The following is a 14,599-nucleotide window of genomic DNA, read 5'->3' as shown; positions in this document are numbered from 1 at the left end:
ATGAAATGTCTGCTCTTGGTCTCTGATTTTATAAAATAAATTTCCCCCCCAAAATGTGACTTACAGTCGACTGTGCGACAGTGCGACTCATATGTTTTTTTCTTCTTCATTGTGTATTTTTGGTCGGTGCGACTTATAGTCCGGAGTGACTTATAGTCCGATAAAGACGGTATTTGTTTTTTCTACTTTCAAAGCTTAAATGTTTTATTCAGCTTCAGCCCTAATCAGAAATATAAATCGTTATTCCTTTTTAAATATGTGTTCACTTTATTATGTTTGTCATCACTACGGCACACCCCCTATTTTAACACACAAAATGATGAAGTTCAGAGTGCAAATTTAACCTGATGTCAATAAATTATAGCAACAGCGATTTTGATGCACTTTTACATTTTGAGCAGTACTAGTTTATACAAAATGACCCCAAGCACCCAAATGGATCCTATCAGAAATGGTCCTACAAAATAATCATATAAATGAGTATTTCTTCCAGTTTTTTTATTTTTTTTTTTACATTTTTAAACCAATAGTGCATGCCCTATTTTAACAGGAAATATGCATGTGAAATATTTGCAGTGTACAGTATGTCAAATTATAGCAACAGTGATTTTTATGCATTATTATTTGTGCAGCAAAACTATTGTTACAGTCATACCTCATTTGTCGTGGTTGACTGGTTCCACCGCGGTAAGTGAATTTCCGCGAAGTAGGATTCGATGTTAAAAAATCCAACATTTTTGTATTTTAGAGCATAGTAAACATGTTAATGACTTTCTAAGTACATTTTTTTTTAACCATTATTAGAGCCATGTAGACATGAAGTCACACCCCTAGAGTCACCTTTTCACTACTATTATTTTTTGTTAACACCTTATTGCTAATGTGCAGGCTATAGGATCACTGCAGGGACACAAGAGACGTCCATAGCATGCCAGGGAGCTAACTAGTTAGCCTCCAATTTGTTTATTGTAAACTTAAGAAAGGGTTTCAAACTGAGTGGGGAAGAAAGACAATATAAGAAGCCAAAAACCACTTCCACACAGAATAGGAGGAGAAATTATTTTCACTCCTTCATGTTGGACATGCCATGGCTGACAACGTTCAGTATGTCGGTAATGTGATGTAATGTCATGCACTGTTGCCAATTCCTTAGTAAGAAAAGTCGCTATTGTCTGTCCTAGAAGTTGCTTGAGGATGTCATCACATAATTTGCATGTTATTTGCAGGTGACGTAACATGCTGTCGGAAAAAAGCATAACCTGGACAAAAAAGTGAGTAAAAACACATTAATTACCTTTAGAACTACAAATAAACTTGATTTGTTGATTGAAAACTAGCCAACACTTCATCAAAATAAAATAATTTAATTTTTTTTAGCTTAGCCAGCGCCAGCGTCCTATTGTAATGATTACATACGGACTCACCACCAGCCTCCACCGTTTATCTTGCAGTTAGGACTACTTGTTTATCACACAACGTTCTTCCATCACATGTTCTGACATACTGACAGGTAAGTGACTGAGTCTGAATGAGGCTTGAGCGTAATGAGTACTCATGGATGCATAGAACTCCACTATGCTCTGACTGCTTTGGGATGGAGCGGACCTCAGCAGCACCGGCTGCTGCTCAGTGAGAACAGAAACTGCAGAAAAATAGGCGCTTTCACTTTTAAGTCCCAAAATCCCAGAAAACTCTGCAATGACGCCAGAAAACATCACTAGATTTGTCACTACTTGCTTTTGAGAAAATATGTCGCCAGATTTATGATGTTTTGTGTCATTACTGACACCTAGTGGCCAGAATACTACATAAACCTTGTATTTCAAGACAAATAGGCCATAGTCCACCACGAAACAGCAATCATTTATTAATGAATTTGTTTTTTCAAAAACAGTGATAATTCAAATTTAGCGAGGGATGACTGTATATCAAAAACTCACGCTTATGACCCTCACGACTCAAATGGATCCCTTCAAAAAGAGTGAAAAAAGTATTTTTTTTTCCCCCACTTTCAAAACGCAACTCTTTTAATTATCTTAAAGTTGAACTTTTAATCATATTTTTTTTATCACGTCCTTATATCCATATCTACTGTATATATATATAGCTTTAAACTGTGACGCTTCTAAGGGAAAAAAGTGAGGAAGAGAAAGAGGAAGAGGAAGCATTGTGGTGACAGCTTGCATTAAGACGTCGCCACCGCAGCACAGTTTGACGGTCCATCAAGAGTGTGTTGAATTACCGCCACAGAATGTGTCACATTAACGCGAGGAGGGAGGGTCACCTTTGCACCACACACACACTTTCACACTTTTACAAATGACAACAACAGGAACATAATTGGGATGTGTTTATTTGGAACAGTAATACATGGTCAGTATATGGAAATCAAGAGAAACCGAATAACAAAAACAAAAAAAGAAATCATCTAAAAAACCCACCGTAGAATGTTATACTGTATATTCATCAAGATAAAAAATAATGTGTCAATTTTACATTAAGAAATTGTTAGTTGAGGTAAACCCTAGAAATGTTCCGCTTCCCTTTTTTTTTTTCTTTGCTCATAACAGCAGTGGCTTGATAATCAACATGAGGGTCCAAAAATGTGTGATGTGAGGAAGACTCTGGCCATGAAACAGGGAGTCACTGGATGAAGATGCAGTGGTTCATCATATGGATTAGTATGATACAGGAGACCCTCTAAAGTTAGTCAGTTTGTATGCGTTATCCTCACAAGAAATAATGCAAATAGAACTTATAAGGTTACTGGGGATCACTATTATATCATTCATTGTTATTATTATATTAGTGGCCTAGTGGTTAGCATGCTGGCCGCACAGTCAGAAGACCTGGGTCAAATCTCCGTTTGGGCATTTCTGTGTGGAGTTAGCATGTTCTCCCGTGCGTGCGTGGGTTTTCTCCGGGTACTCCGGTTTCCTCCCACATTCCAAAAACATGCATGTTAGGTTAATTGGCGACTCTAAATTGTCCATAGGTATGAATGTGAGTGTGAATGGCTGTTTGTCTATACTGTATGTACCCTGCCTCTCGTCCAAAGTCAGCTGGGATAGGCTCCAGCATGCCCCCACCACCCTTGTGAGGACAAGCAGCATAGAAAATGTAAATATTATTATAGTAATAAACATTTATTATTATTATATTTGATTATTATTATTATTTTAATGAATTACTCCATTGGTGGTGCTGCTCCACTGGTGGTACGTGGGTTCCATCTAATGGTGCTATGGAACACTAGATTTCGTTTTGAATAAGAATAAAATGGGATCACAAAACTTACACATGTGAAGCAATCGTACAAATAAGAATTGATTTACCGACGGTTCACTGAAATTGATTTCAAATTTTCCTTTGCTGAAATATTAATGTTTAACTCACCTCAGATGTCCCAAGCCAATTAGCTAAAATATTTCTCAGGTGATTCTCTGTGCTGGAAAAGTAAAATCACAAAAAAAAAACCCACAAAGCAAGAAAAGCTAAAGAAAAAGCCAAACACACAGTTTAGATGCAAGATCATGGAAACACATTGCTGCCGCCCAACAGTTTTGCGTTTGAACTTCCGTTTTCCGCAAGGAGTTACAAGTTTAGTCAAAACGTTGTACGTTTGTAAATTTTAATTTAATCCGTTTCACTTCTTTCACCGCTAGAGTTACCTTTTAACATCACGTATTTTACGAGTCCGACGTGGCAACGCGGCAGAGATCCTCTTCATTTCTGTCAGCATCATGTGCCAATTTTTGCTACAACGTAAAAACACAAGTAAAAAGGTAAACCCTATCAAGTTAAAGTGTAAAGAAAAATGGTACAATTAAAACTTCCTAACATAAAAACTGATCAAGTAAATATGTGAAACTCATCAAATAAAAACGTAAAACTCATCAAGTAGCAGAATGGGCTTTGGAAGAATATTTTTTTATTGAAAATACCTTCCCCCCACACCAAAAAAAAAATCTAAATTTGTTTGATGAGCGAACTGTTCAACTTTAGAGGTTCCACTGTATTCTAAAGGGGGGGTGAGCTGCATGAGAGGAATATAGGCAAGGTATGGTGCCGGTGAACTGTAAATTTGAGAGGGGGACAATGAAGACAAGCAAAGGCAGGGAAAACGCATGTCGCTATTGCTTGGATTAAGAATTTGCATAACTGGAAGCCTCCCTATTTGATGGCACAGGGGTCCAATGCGCTGTTGTACTGTAGTACTATAGCAGTAGTACTGTACTGGTAGTCGTGATGGTGCTGATGTTTATTTACAAAATGGCCAATCCCATGATCAAGATGCCTTTGAAGCCACTCTACGACACCCCCTACAGAGCTGAACCCCGCATTGTGGCTTTCATTTGAATTATAAAATTGTTTTTTTTTTTTTTTTCAAATTTACTGTTCTTAGTTCTTTCCCGTCATTAGTATTGTACAAAAGCTAGAGAGAATGTCACCATGGTCTCTCCGGCTGCGTTTCCTTCACGTTTTCTGGTCCTTTCAGTCTTTGTCTGCGATGAGACACATGAGGCCAGTGCATGTCCAACTGTGTGTGTGTGTGTGTGTGTGTGTGTGTGTGTGTGTGTGGCGAGTGAGTAGCTCCCAGAGTTTCTACACAAGTCCAACCAATCAAAATTCCAAAGACAGGCCCTGCAGAGTCCATCTCCACTACAAGGTCCACACTTTATCCCATGTTTATGTGTGTGTCATGTATTTGCCAAGAGACATGGAGGCACCGCTCGATTCGGACCCGCCTTTTTGCAGCAAAGTCACTGTCCAGGAGGCAGAAGGAAGCAAGGTGATGACAAAGATGGAGGTGCAGAGTGAGGCTGGCTATGAGGCGAGACGACAGGAGAGGAGAGGACAAGGTAGGGAACTCTGGATCTGTGTCAATACCCTTCCTCCATGGAGCGATGCTGGGGAGAGAAGAGGCTGTAGAGGGGTGGGGGAGGAAGAGATGGCTCTTGATGGGAGTAGATGGCACAAACACACACACACGCACACACACACACACCCACACACACCCACACACACACACACAGTCACACAAAGAAATGAAGCTTCTCCTCCAGTCTTCTCAGTGCTGGTCCGGGCCGCCTTCCTGTGTGTGTCTCTTTATTTCTTCCCTTTGTTAATCTGGGCGTAGAGAGGGTCCTTCACCTTCTGTGGGAGACAATCAAAGACAATTTTTTTCTCTTTTTCTGGAATGCATAATACTAAAACTCTAATTTATAAAGTAAAGCACCACCTCCGCTACTTGCAGATTATTGGCAACATCAACACGTGGATGTTTTCCCGACAATAACACAACGTATGATAATAATACTGCACTATGGCTATATTACTCTGCATGTACATGACTCCTAACTAGTTATCTATGACTATGTACACAACCAGTCAATAGTTTGTAGACAACTTCATCATGATATTGAATGAGAAAGTGTCTCGAAATTTTTGACTGGTAATGAACAAATCAGAAATATTCTTATAGAAACTTTTTACTTCTTAGATGGTATTTTATTTAAACTTACTGAATTTATGATTTTATATTTTCATGTAAATAATATTTATAGTAACAATATTGTCATACAGTGTAAATGAAAAAAAATATAGAATACAAAAATACATATTCAATATTTTCCTATAATTTAAAAAAATGACATACAGGGTGACGACAATTTAATATATTCCTATTGTTAAAAAATTATTATATTAAATATTAAAATTACATTTTTAAATAATACATAAATAAATTAAAAATAAATAATAAATAATAAAAAAATTAAAATCACAAATAAATGAAATAAAAATTATGTAAGGGATAATTTTTATGAACAATTAACATACTGGTATGTTAAAAAGTAGATGTGAATGTGTCCAGTGCATAGTAAGCTAACAATAGATGGCGCTATAACCCCTAATTATAACATAATTGCCAATCAAAAACCTGAAGAAAGTAATATGTGGAAAAGACATACAGTAATAACGAGCAAAATTGAGGTCTAAACAAGGAATATGGACACACTTGAATAGAAAGTATTATGAAACAGTGCTCATGCAGGGAGACAATAGTTTACATTATGACAACTAAAAGTCACTTGATCCAAAAGTTCATATGAATGTAGATTTTAAAAAAAACTCCTTCGTGGGACATGACAGGATTCCTGGTATGTTCCTAATGTGACCACCAGGTGGCAGTAGCACACAAGCCTCTCAGAGATCCATCCTTTCTCTCAGCATCTTCAGGGTTCTGCTCATTAACTTGATACATTTCTATGTTCATGTTTCCTCGCACTTCGGCCGGCGCTCTTCCCTACAGAAGCGTGGACTTCCGTCTTGAAAGAACAGTTGTGACTCATCCCGTCTGTTCCGCTGCAAGCGAGCCCGAGGACAAGAGCGGATGATGGAGCCTCAAAGCGAAGCAGCTGCAGTCACTCACAATGGGCCGCTTATTATTGTACATATAATTACAGTCGCCCACTCCATCTGCCGTGCAGACAGCTTGATGGCAGGGCCGGCCTATAATGTTGTGGAGGACTTCTCTCACTCAGCAAAGTGACTGTGAGTTTGAGCGCTCCCACACACGCACCAAAACACGCCACTGAATGGATAGTGAGTGTGAGAAGAATGCAGAGGCGGGGAATTTATGAGGATGTGACAGCGCTCTCTAAAGGCATGTTTCAATCAGGCAATGCAGGTCAACTCTGTTTGAAAAGGAACCCTTTGGCACAGTAATGCAGTTGGAGTTTCCACCTTGAGGGCAAGCTGTGTCATTTGTGAACATCAAAGCTGCCTCTTTCACACAAAGAGGCCGGAAAATTGGTGGATCTGAGACAGTGTATTGGCCTGTGTCTTTCACACAGAACCAAACAGAAAGGCGACAATTGCTTTCAACACGACATGCAAGGAGAAGTGAGAAGTGAGTCTCTGACGTCCTGACATCACTCTCCGGTCACACCATAGCAAAAAACCCTTTCTATTACAACTCTGATACTACCTGAAAAGCTGTCAAATTCAGGCTTCAGCTTCACCGACTTTGCCCGCTATGTGTCACAAACTTGCCGGCTTTTGTAGGCTGTGTGAAAGGGGCTCAAGTAAACCGCCAATGAAATCAATGCAGACAAAAAACACAAAGTAAATAACGAGAAAGGTGCACAGTAGAGTGCAGATGCCCGTCCAAGATATTTCAAAACATGCACCCCGACTGTGTTGCCCTTGCTATTATTTTCCTGACAAATAAGCCACATGGTGGCGCTATTATTAAACCGACAAATTTTGACCCCTGTTGACTTGAAGTGTCTAGAACAGCTCAATGCGGTCTACAAAACACACACTATAACTGTAGGGTGTTTCGTCAAATCACCACAAAATCTGGTACACACCTTTAAGGAATTGAAAAGCACAACCCTGTAAACTTTTAGCAAGATTGGTTGAAAAACATGGCCGCCATCAAGCAAAACGTCTTTAAACGGGCACGGGCGAGACTAAGCTACTAAGTGGCGGTAAGTCATTGACCATATGTCCACTGATCTAACAAACTGGAAGTTATCTGTATTACATGCGTGCTAGCATATCTTCCACAGCGTTTTGACCACAACCCGTTGAGTGAGCCGCCACATGACTGCATGTTTGTATTTTTGTTTTTAGGATTCAGAAGTTGCAAACAACTCACAAGCTAACCCAATTTAAAGGGTTGTCATAAGGAACGACCAATCAATGTATCGCTATGTCTCGTACCACAATGGCTGCACCTTGAAAGGTAAGTTATTTTGGTAGTTTGTCATAATAATATGTAATGTAATGTAATAATAATAATAGAAACAACAAAATGCAAGTACTGTAAAAAACAAGCTATAGTTCTCAGTGGCGATGACTTCCATGACACCGCATCACCGGCACTAAATAGTATGAAGCAGAGAGAAGACCACCTCAAAACGTGCTGCTCAGTTGCATTCGCCCAGTTCCGTCTGGGAGGGCTGAAGCTCTGGCAATTGTGACAGTCAGCAGAATGCTGCTGCCAGCCCCCCAGCCAGTCGCTCGGAGCGAGGCGACAACTAGCGGATGTTGAGAGCCTGCGGTGTCATCCTGCAGTGTCACCCTGCATCATCTCGGCAGCACCCTGTATGCTGCCGTATAAGGGGAAAAGTTAGGAGAATTCCAAGGTGCCCTGACTACCAGGGGTGATGGGCTCCCAACGTGATTTTTTTTTCATGGGGCCCAGAATTCCTGGTTGCACCCCTGCTATTGGCTATAAGATATGAAAATGGGAAGCATAAAATCACCTTCATTTAGACCAAAACATATTTGACTTACTTTTTCAAGAGAACATTTATCACTGGTGAAACGTACAGAGGTTGAGACGCCTTCTTTAAGGAGAGTTTGGATGTGAGAGTACATAGTTTGATGGCGTGCTAGCAGGGCTTCCAGGTGTCATGCAGCGGGGCTCCAAGTGAGAGAGCAGTCGGCAAACCCGGTGTCTCCCACCGCTGAGAGAGGCTGGTCATCTAGTCCGATGAATTCAATTATTTTTTGGGCTATTTGCTTTAGACTTTTGACTGTCACGCACATACGGGTGAGTGTTGTCCAGCGTTGGCTACATTAGCTGCCGTTTGACTGATGATCACATCGTGAGCCTTGAAAACTCACCATACTCCGTCATGTGTTTGTTCTTCAAAGGCTGCATTAAGTGAAAGCTTTTTAACGGTTTTTAGGGTGCAACATTTATATTACTCCCACAAACGGCAGGTAAGTTCTACAAGGTAGACATGTTTGTTTTGGGTTTAGCATGCCTGTGCAGTGTGAAGGAAAGTGGGAGGGTGAAACTTGCTACAGGCTGCATGCTGCAATAGTATGCGCCAGAGGTGATCAGCTTTGAAAGGCATTTATCGGCATATGCCGATCACATGCTTTTACACGGAAATTGGTCGATATTGATCGGCGGCCGATTGATCCCCAGTATGCAATAGCTGGCAAAGGATTTACCCTTATCCTGTTCCGAAGCCTAACCCAGCTGACTTGGTAGGGCAAGAGGCACGGTAGAGTTGGACAGAATACCAGAGTCTTTTACAAAACTATATACGTGATTTTTGTATTAAATACTATAGAGAGGCCTCTATGGACTGAGTTTTGGATCTTGGGAGAAACCAAACATGCAAACCCCAAACCCTGCAAAAAACCCAAACAATGCATTATTTGTTAAACTGTTTGCACAAACGGAAGCAGTTTCAAGGGGCTATAAAAATTAGGGGTACAACAATACAGTACATATCTCTGTATCGAACCGTTCCATACTATGAATCAAACGATACAGTAACCCAAATCAGGACCGTCGCAGGGCATCAGTCAGCTGACATCAAAGTCCCCTGTTGATTTGCTGTTGCTCCTCTGTGGCAAAGATAAAATCCCTGCAAGTGGACGCAATCAGCTGCTGCCACTGTGGCTGGCAGCATGCAAAACTGCAATATCATCTTTATTAAGGATGAGCGAGTACACCACTATCTGCATCTGTGTCTCTGTGTCTGTTCACCCATCTAAATTATCTGTATATGTATCTGTACTCAAAGTGGGTGTGGTTTAACAGGAAATGGGTGGGGCTTAAATCGGTACATTATTTTATAAGTCTGAAATTGACATGGATTGATCACAAGTGGCTATATTTCTTGTTTATTATTCAGCTATATGTGTACTGTGTATGTGTGTAAGTGATCCGGAAGACTTTATTATTTAATTATTTTTTAATGATCTGTGTGATGTTGGAGATTCATGTAAACATCCAGTGATGGCAAACAGGGAAATCATCTGTCAGACTTGTTCACTGTAGTTTTCTTAAAAGCACCGCGTTCAGTACTAAGAGCAAAGTTTTCCAACTGACTTTACAGTATATCACCAGCCAAATTAGAAGCAAGCAGACGGAAAAAAAAAAAAACAAGACAAAAAAATAAAAAATAAGACTTGGAGCCGAGCACAGATTTGACCTTGAAGAAGTGCAGCAGAATGCTACTGTTGATTTTGGTTTGAGCACTTGTTTGCTCATTTCAAAGTGTAATAAAGTTTTATGAGCTGATTAAACACAGATGGAAGGGTCAGGATTTTGGCTAATGCCAAGCCAATGAGTCCTGGAACGGTGGCACTTGTGCCATTTCCTGTTTTAGCCTCAAAACGTTTAATTTCTATCTTTTTTGTGTTTTTTGTCCAACTATAACTTATGTTGCCAGCTATTTCAACAACAATGGCTGTTTCCTGAGTCATTATCAGTGGATAGTAAATCTATAGTGCGATACAAGCTGTACATGGACTGGTGATAAGTACTGTAATTTCCAGTGTATAAGCAATTACTTTTTTCTTGAAACCTGGAACCCTGAGGCTTATACAGCGGTGCAGCGAATTTATGGCCGTGTTCTAATCTTGTGACATCTCCTTTACTTCAGAACTACTACTAATCATTTAAGTACTGTGCTGCTCGCCATTCAGTGAGGAAACAGTAGCTTTTTCTTTGACAGGAGCCAATCACTGCTGCTTCCGGCTTATACACCGGAAATTATGGTCCAGTGTTCCCTCGTTTATCGCAGGGGAGAGGTTCCCAAAATAGCCCCCAATAAGTGAAATCCGCAATAAGTAGCCAACTTTATTATTTTTTCTACCAGTATTACGTATGTTTTAAGGCTGTAAAACCCCTCACCATACACGTTATCCACTTTTCTCAGACAGGCATTAATATTTTCAAACCCTTCTCTCTTGTTTAAACACTTTCAAAGTTCAAATTTCGTTTGAATTTTAATGATCAACCGACTAGGGTGTACACAAAAAATTATTAAGTGACTCACGCGTATTTAACTCCTCTGACTGTGCCTCTTCGTCCTGGTGCTGCTCCGCTGAAGCATTTTTGTATCCTTGTTGTATTTTCCTCCTCCCTTTCCTCTTCCTTGAACCAAAGATTCATTTACAGTATTCCGTAATCGCGAAAAAGGTAGTTATGGTGACCATGAAGGAGCAAAATCTCAACATACATGTACGGCGTACGAAATATCCGAATGTGCGTTGGCCATATTAATTACGTATGCGGGGTGCATGTGTGGCGCATGACACACATAGGAGTCCGCAAGTGCGACGTACAAGAAAAATGTACATTTTGGCTAAACCTGACACCAGCAAACGTACGAAAGACACATGTTGGCTGTATGGACGACGCATGAAGATGTACATAGTGCGTAAGTTTGTCTTGCAACCCGTAGGGCCCATTGAGTTTGTTTGACATGACATGAACCTCTGCTGCCGGTCTGCTGCCGGTCTGCGGCCAGTCTACGGCTTTTTTTGCACGGAGTCTGTAAGACCAGTTGTGACCTAAGCTTAATGTTGTGTGATAACATTGTGTTATGCAGTGCAGTCATACCGTGTGTTTCCACTGAAGTCCATGCTACTAATCCATGAGGGCAAAAGGAGGTCCTACTCAGTTATTAAAACAGTGTTTCTAATCAAATGCCCAAGTATGTGTGTGTGTGTGTGGGGGGGGGGGGGGGGGGGGTGCTGTCTAGATGCGGAGAGTTGTTGGCATCAGGAATGGACAAGAGCAGCGAAATGAGATTGTTCAGTGAACCGTCGCTGTGGCGGGTCGTTTCACTGGCGAGGCTCGAGAGGCTCTCACTCTGGACGACCCCCTGAAATAACCCCCTCTCTCATGACTGCAGTGAGACACACACACACACACACGCGTGCACACACACACATGTACACGCACACACACACACACACATATTGGCTGTGATACCAGCACAGTTGGTCACAGTATCAATCACAGGTGTGCTTGTCGCAGGGATAAATGGGCCTAATAAGCAGGTGTGTGTGTGTGTGGTGTGCGTAGGTGTCTAAAGTCGACGTGATCGAGCAAGTAAACACCATATGGGAGGAACATCATTGGAGCGGCACCAAAGCTGCCCACCTCCAACAGAGGAACAACTTGGAGCCTCTGGCCAAAACACTCCATCTCGCCCGCCAGATTTACCACTTAGTCACCCCCCCTTGCCACCCCTTTCAAACTCCACCTGCTGCCCTTCAGCTTCCAGACTCTCTGAAGACGAGAGGACGGGTTGCCATCCACTCTTCTCCTGGAGTGAGGGGGTTGGTAGTGAGGTAGGAGGCTTCTTGGGTTTTTAATTAATGCCAATTAGTTGGGGGCAGTCATTAATCTTGGCAGCCCGGAATTAGCTGATGAAAACAAAACCTTTGCCGCCTTTTTCTCATGACTGAGTGCCAGCAGCTATCATTAAAGAGCCACCGTCTGGAAGCATGCGGGTGAGGACACCGGATGGCGGAGGGTCGTCTTTGAGAAGAGTTTGTCAACCTAGTGTGGTGGTGGCGGCACCTAAAAGACAACTCAAAAGCCCCCTTTTATGCTGCCTGCAAAAGCTGGTGGGTTATTTCCTTGTCTCCGTCTATGAAAGTGCGACCTCAGTGAATGAACGCTGACTTTGTCGTTGCTCTGACTTGGAATTGGGGAACAAAAAAGGTGCGACAAACTTGTGAAGTTTTTTCCTTAGAGAGAGTTATTTCCTCACCTCCATTGTTAACATTTTTGCTAATGTGGGGTTGTGTCTTGTTCTGTATAAAGGGCACCAAGAAAGCAATTTTCCATGACACTGCTGAGAAGCTGGTTCTGTTTGAGGTTGATTCCTTCCCTCTGTCACCAAAGTGCTTGCTCATGTGGGTTTTAGTTGGTAAAAGCTGGCTTTGTCGCTGTTCTGTGTAAACAGCACCAACATAGAGCTGGGAAACATAGTCAAAGTCTCGATTCTACTTCAAAGGTGTCTTTCTTACAGTGAGATTATCCTTGCCTCTGTTACCAAAAGGCTGACACAATGTGGTGCACTATGGTCACATGATCATGCTTGGTGGATTTGCCTCAAAACTCACACATGAGAGATCAGGACACAGTGAAAATGAAGCATTATCGCATGCCTTCCAATCACAAATGTCAACACTGGAGGAAACAAGATGGAGATGGATGATGGCCATATCAGGCGAAGAGAAGGAGAGGGGTTATACCTACCCTGCCCTGTTGCTATCTAGCTCCCAGCCTCTGGACTGGCCTGGTCTGGGCTGGGCCTTGTTGGCTCACTGGGGCAGGGCGACTCAGAACCACAAGCCTAAAAGCACCAGTGAGGCCATGGAGGAGCAGGAAGAGGAGATAAGGTTGGAAAGAAGAAGATTGTGAAGAATTAAGAAGGGAAAGAGAAAACATCTACAAGTCAGACTGCAGGTTGTTAACAAGAAGGGACGTGACAAGGAAGTAAAGAGGAACAAAGTTGTTAAAGCTAATAGTCTAAGGACAGGGGTAGGAAACCTATGGTAAATGGCCCACGAAACCACTTGATCCGGCCCACCATGCGATTGTAAAAAACAAAATAAAACCTAAAAGAATGCTCATAATATATCATAATAATCATTTCTTTGATGTTGCAACACATTTTTGCATACATTTACGATAGCCCTCTCAGAGGAAAATGGTTCCCCACCCCGATCTAGGATCCAAATTGCTAAAGGAGGTAAATTTTCACTCAGCTCCAAGACAACAAAGTATAAAGAGGTCCGACATAATTTAAAACAAATAAATAAAAATAATGTAACCTGACCCGATGAGAATTGACATTAGTATGTGAGCAACGCTTTATAAGGTATTTGGTAACACAAACCTCGAGACAAATGACATGCATCTCCTTATAAGGCAGTACAACGATGTGGTGATGAAAATTAAATATAACAAAAGAGTAATGTGGATGCTAATGTTTTTAAATGTATTTTACATTAAATAAAAAAAATATCTAATTTGTTAAAGTACACCTTTTTAATATTCAAAAAATGTTAGGGATGGGTACCTTTCACATTTGAACCAATACGGTACCGATGCCCGGTACCTGGGAATCGGTACAGGTACTCCACGGTACCAACTTTATGTACTTTTGTGTGTGTTTATATGGTTATTAAAAAAAACTATTCACATGTTTTTTTCAATGTAAAACATTTATCTCTCGATATATAAAAAACAACAAATATATAAAATATATCTAACTGATATATATATACAATATCAAAACAACATCCAACTGTTGTATTGTAACATAACAGTTATTTCACAAAATTCATCATAAAAACCGTGATGTTTTTTCTTAATAAAACCTAAAACGCAAATATTTCTTTGGATAAAAGAGGAGGGTGAGTTTATACTTTATTGTTAGTCTATTGCGACTCTTTATTTGTAAAATGAAGTGGATTAGCTTCCAATTCTTCAATATGTAGAAATGTAAAATGTAAGTAATTGATAAGCCTTCTGCATTGCTGATATTTGTGAAGCTCAGTTGCTATTACATATGTATATTCAGCAGAAGAGTGTGCTACTCACAAAGCACACTGAGTCATGTTAATGTGAGCCATAGAATAAACACAGCATTTTCTGCTTTCGCAAATGTGCTAATTTCAAAAAGTTCTCAATTACCAGCATGTGATGGGAGAACTTTGAGAGACGCTGGCCGAGATAAGTTATTTTATTTTGATGAACTTATGGCCAATTTTAAATGAACAAACCAACAATCAAGTTTATTTGTATTTCTAATCC

The 14,599-nt window shown here is 40.7% G+C and overlaps 1 protein-coding gene across 10 annotated transcripts in view; it reads right to left on the bottom strand.

Moving 5' to 3' along the window:
- Positions 1-4,933: 4,933 nt before the first annotated feature.
- dab1a (DAB adaptor protein 1a) overlaps positions 4,934-14,599 on the bottom strand; it is a 323,621-nt gene continuing 313,955 nt past the window's right edge. For 9 of the 10 annotated variants that reach the window (XM_054789423.1, XM_054789421.1, XM_054789422.1 and 6 more), the window contains 2 exons: positions 13,037-13,133; positions 4,934-5,157 (listed from right to left, as the gene is read on the bottom strand). In XM_054789423.1, the coding sequence (XP_054645398.1) occupies positions 13,053-13,133 (81 nt within the window). In that variant the 3' untranslated portion in view covers positions 4,934-5,157; positions 13,037-13,052. The remainder of the gene's footprint in view (positions 5,158-13,036; positions 13,134-14,599) is intronic. The other variant, XM_054789424.1, reaches the window with a different exon arrangement.

The sequence above is a fragment of the Dunckerocampus dactyliophorus genome, chromosome 10, assembly GCF_027744805.1.
Source record: "Dunckerocampus dactyliophorus isolate RoL2022-P2 chromosome 10, RoL_Ddac_1.1, whole genome shotgun sequence".
Taxonomy (NCBI): Eukaryota; Metazoa; Chordata; class Actinopteri; order Syngnathiformes; family Syngnathidae; genus Dunckerocampus; species Dunckerocampus dactyliophorus.
Note: the sequence above shows the minus strand (reverse complement) of the source record. Positions and strands in the feature narration are given on the sequence as shown.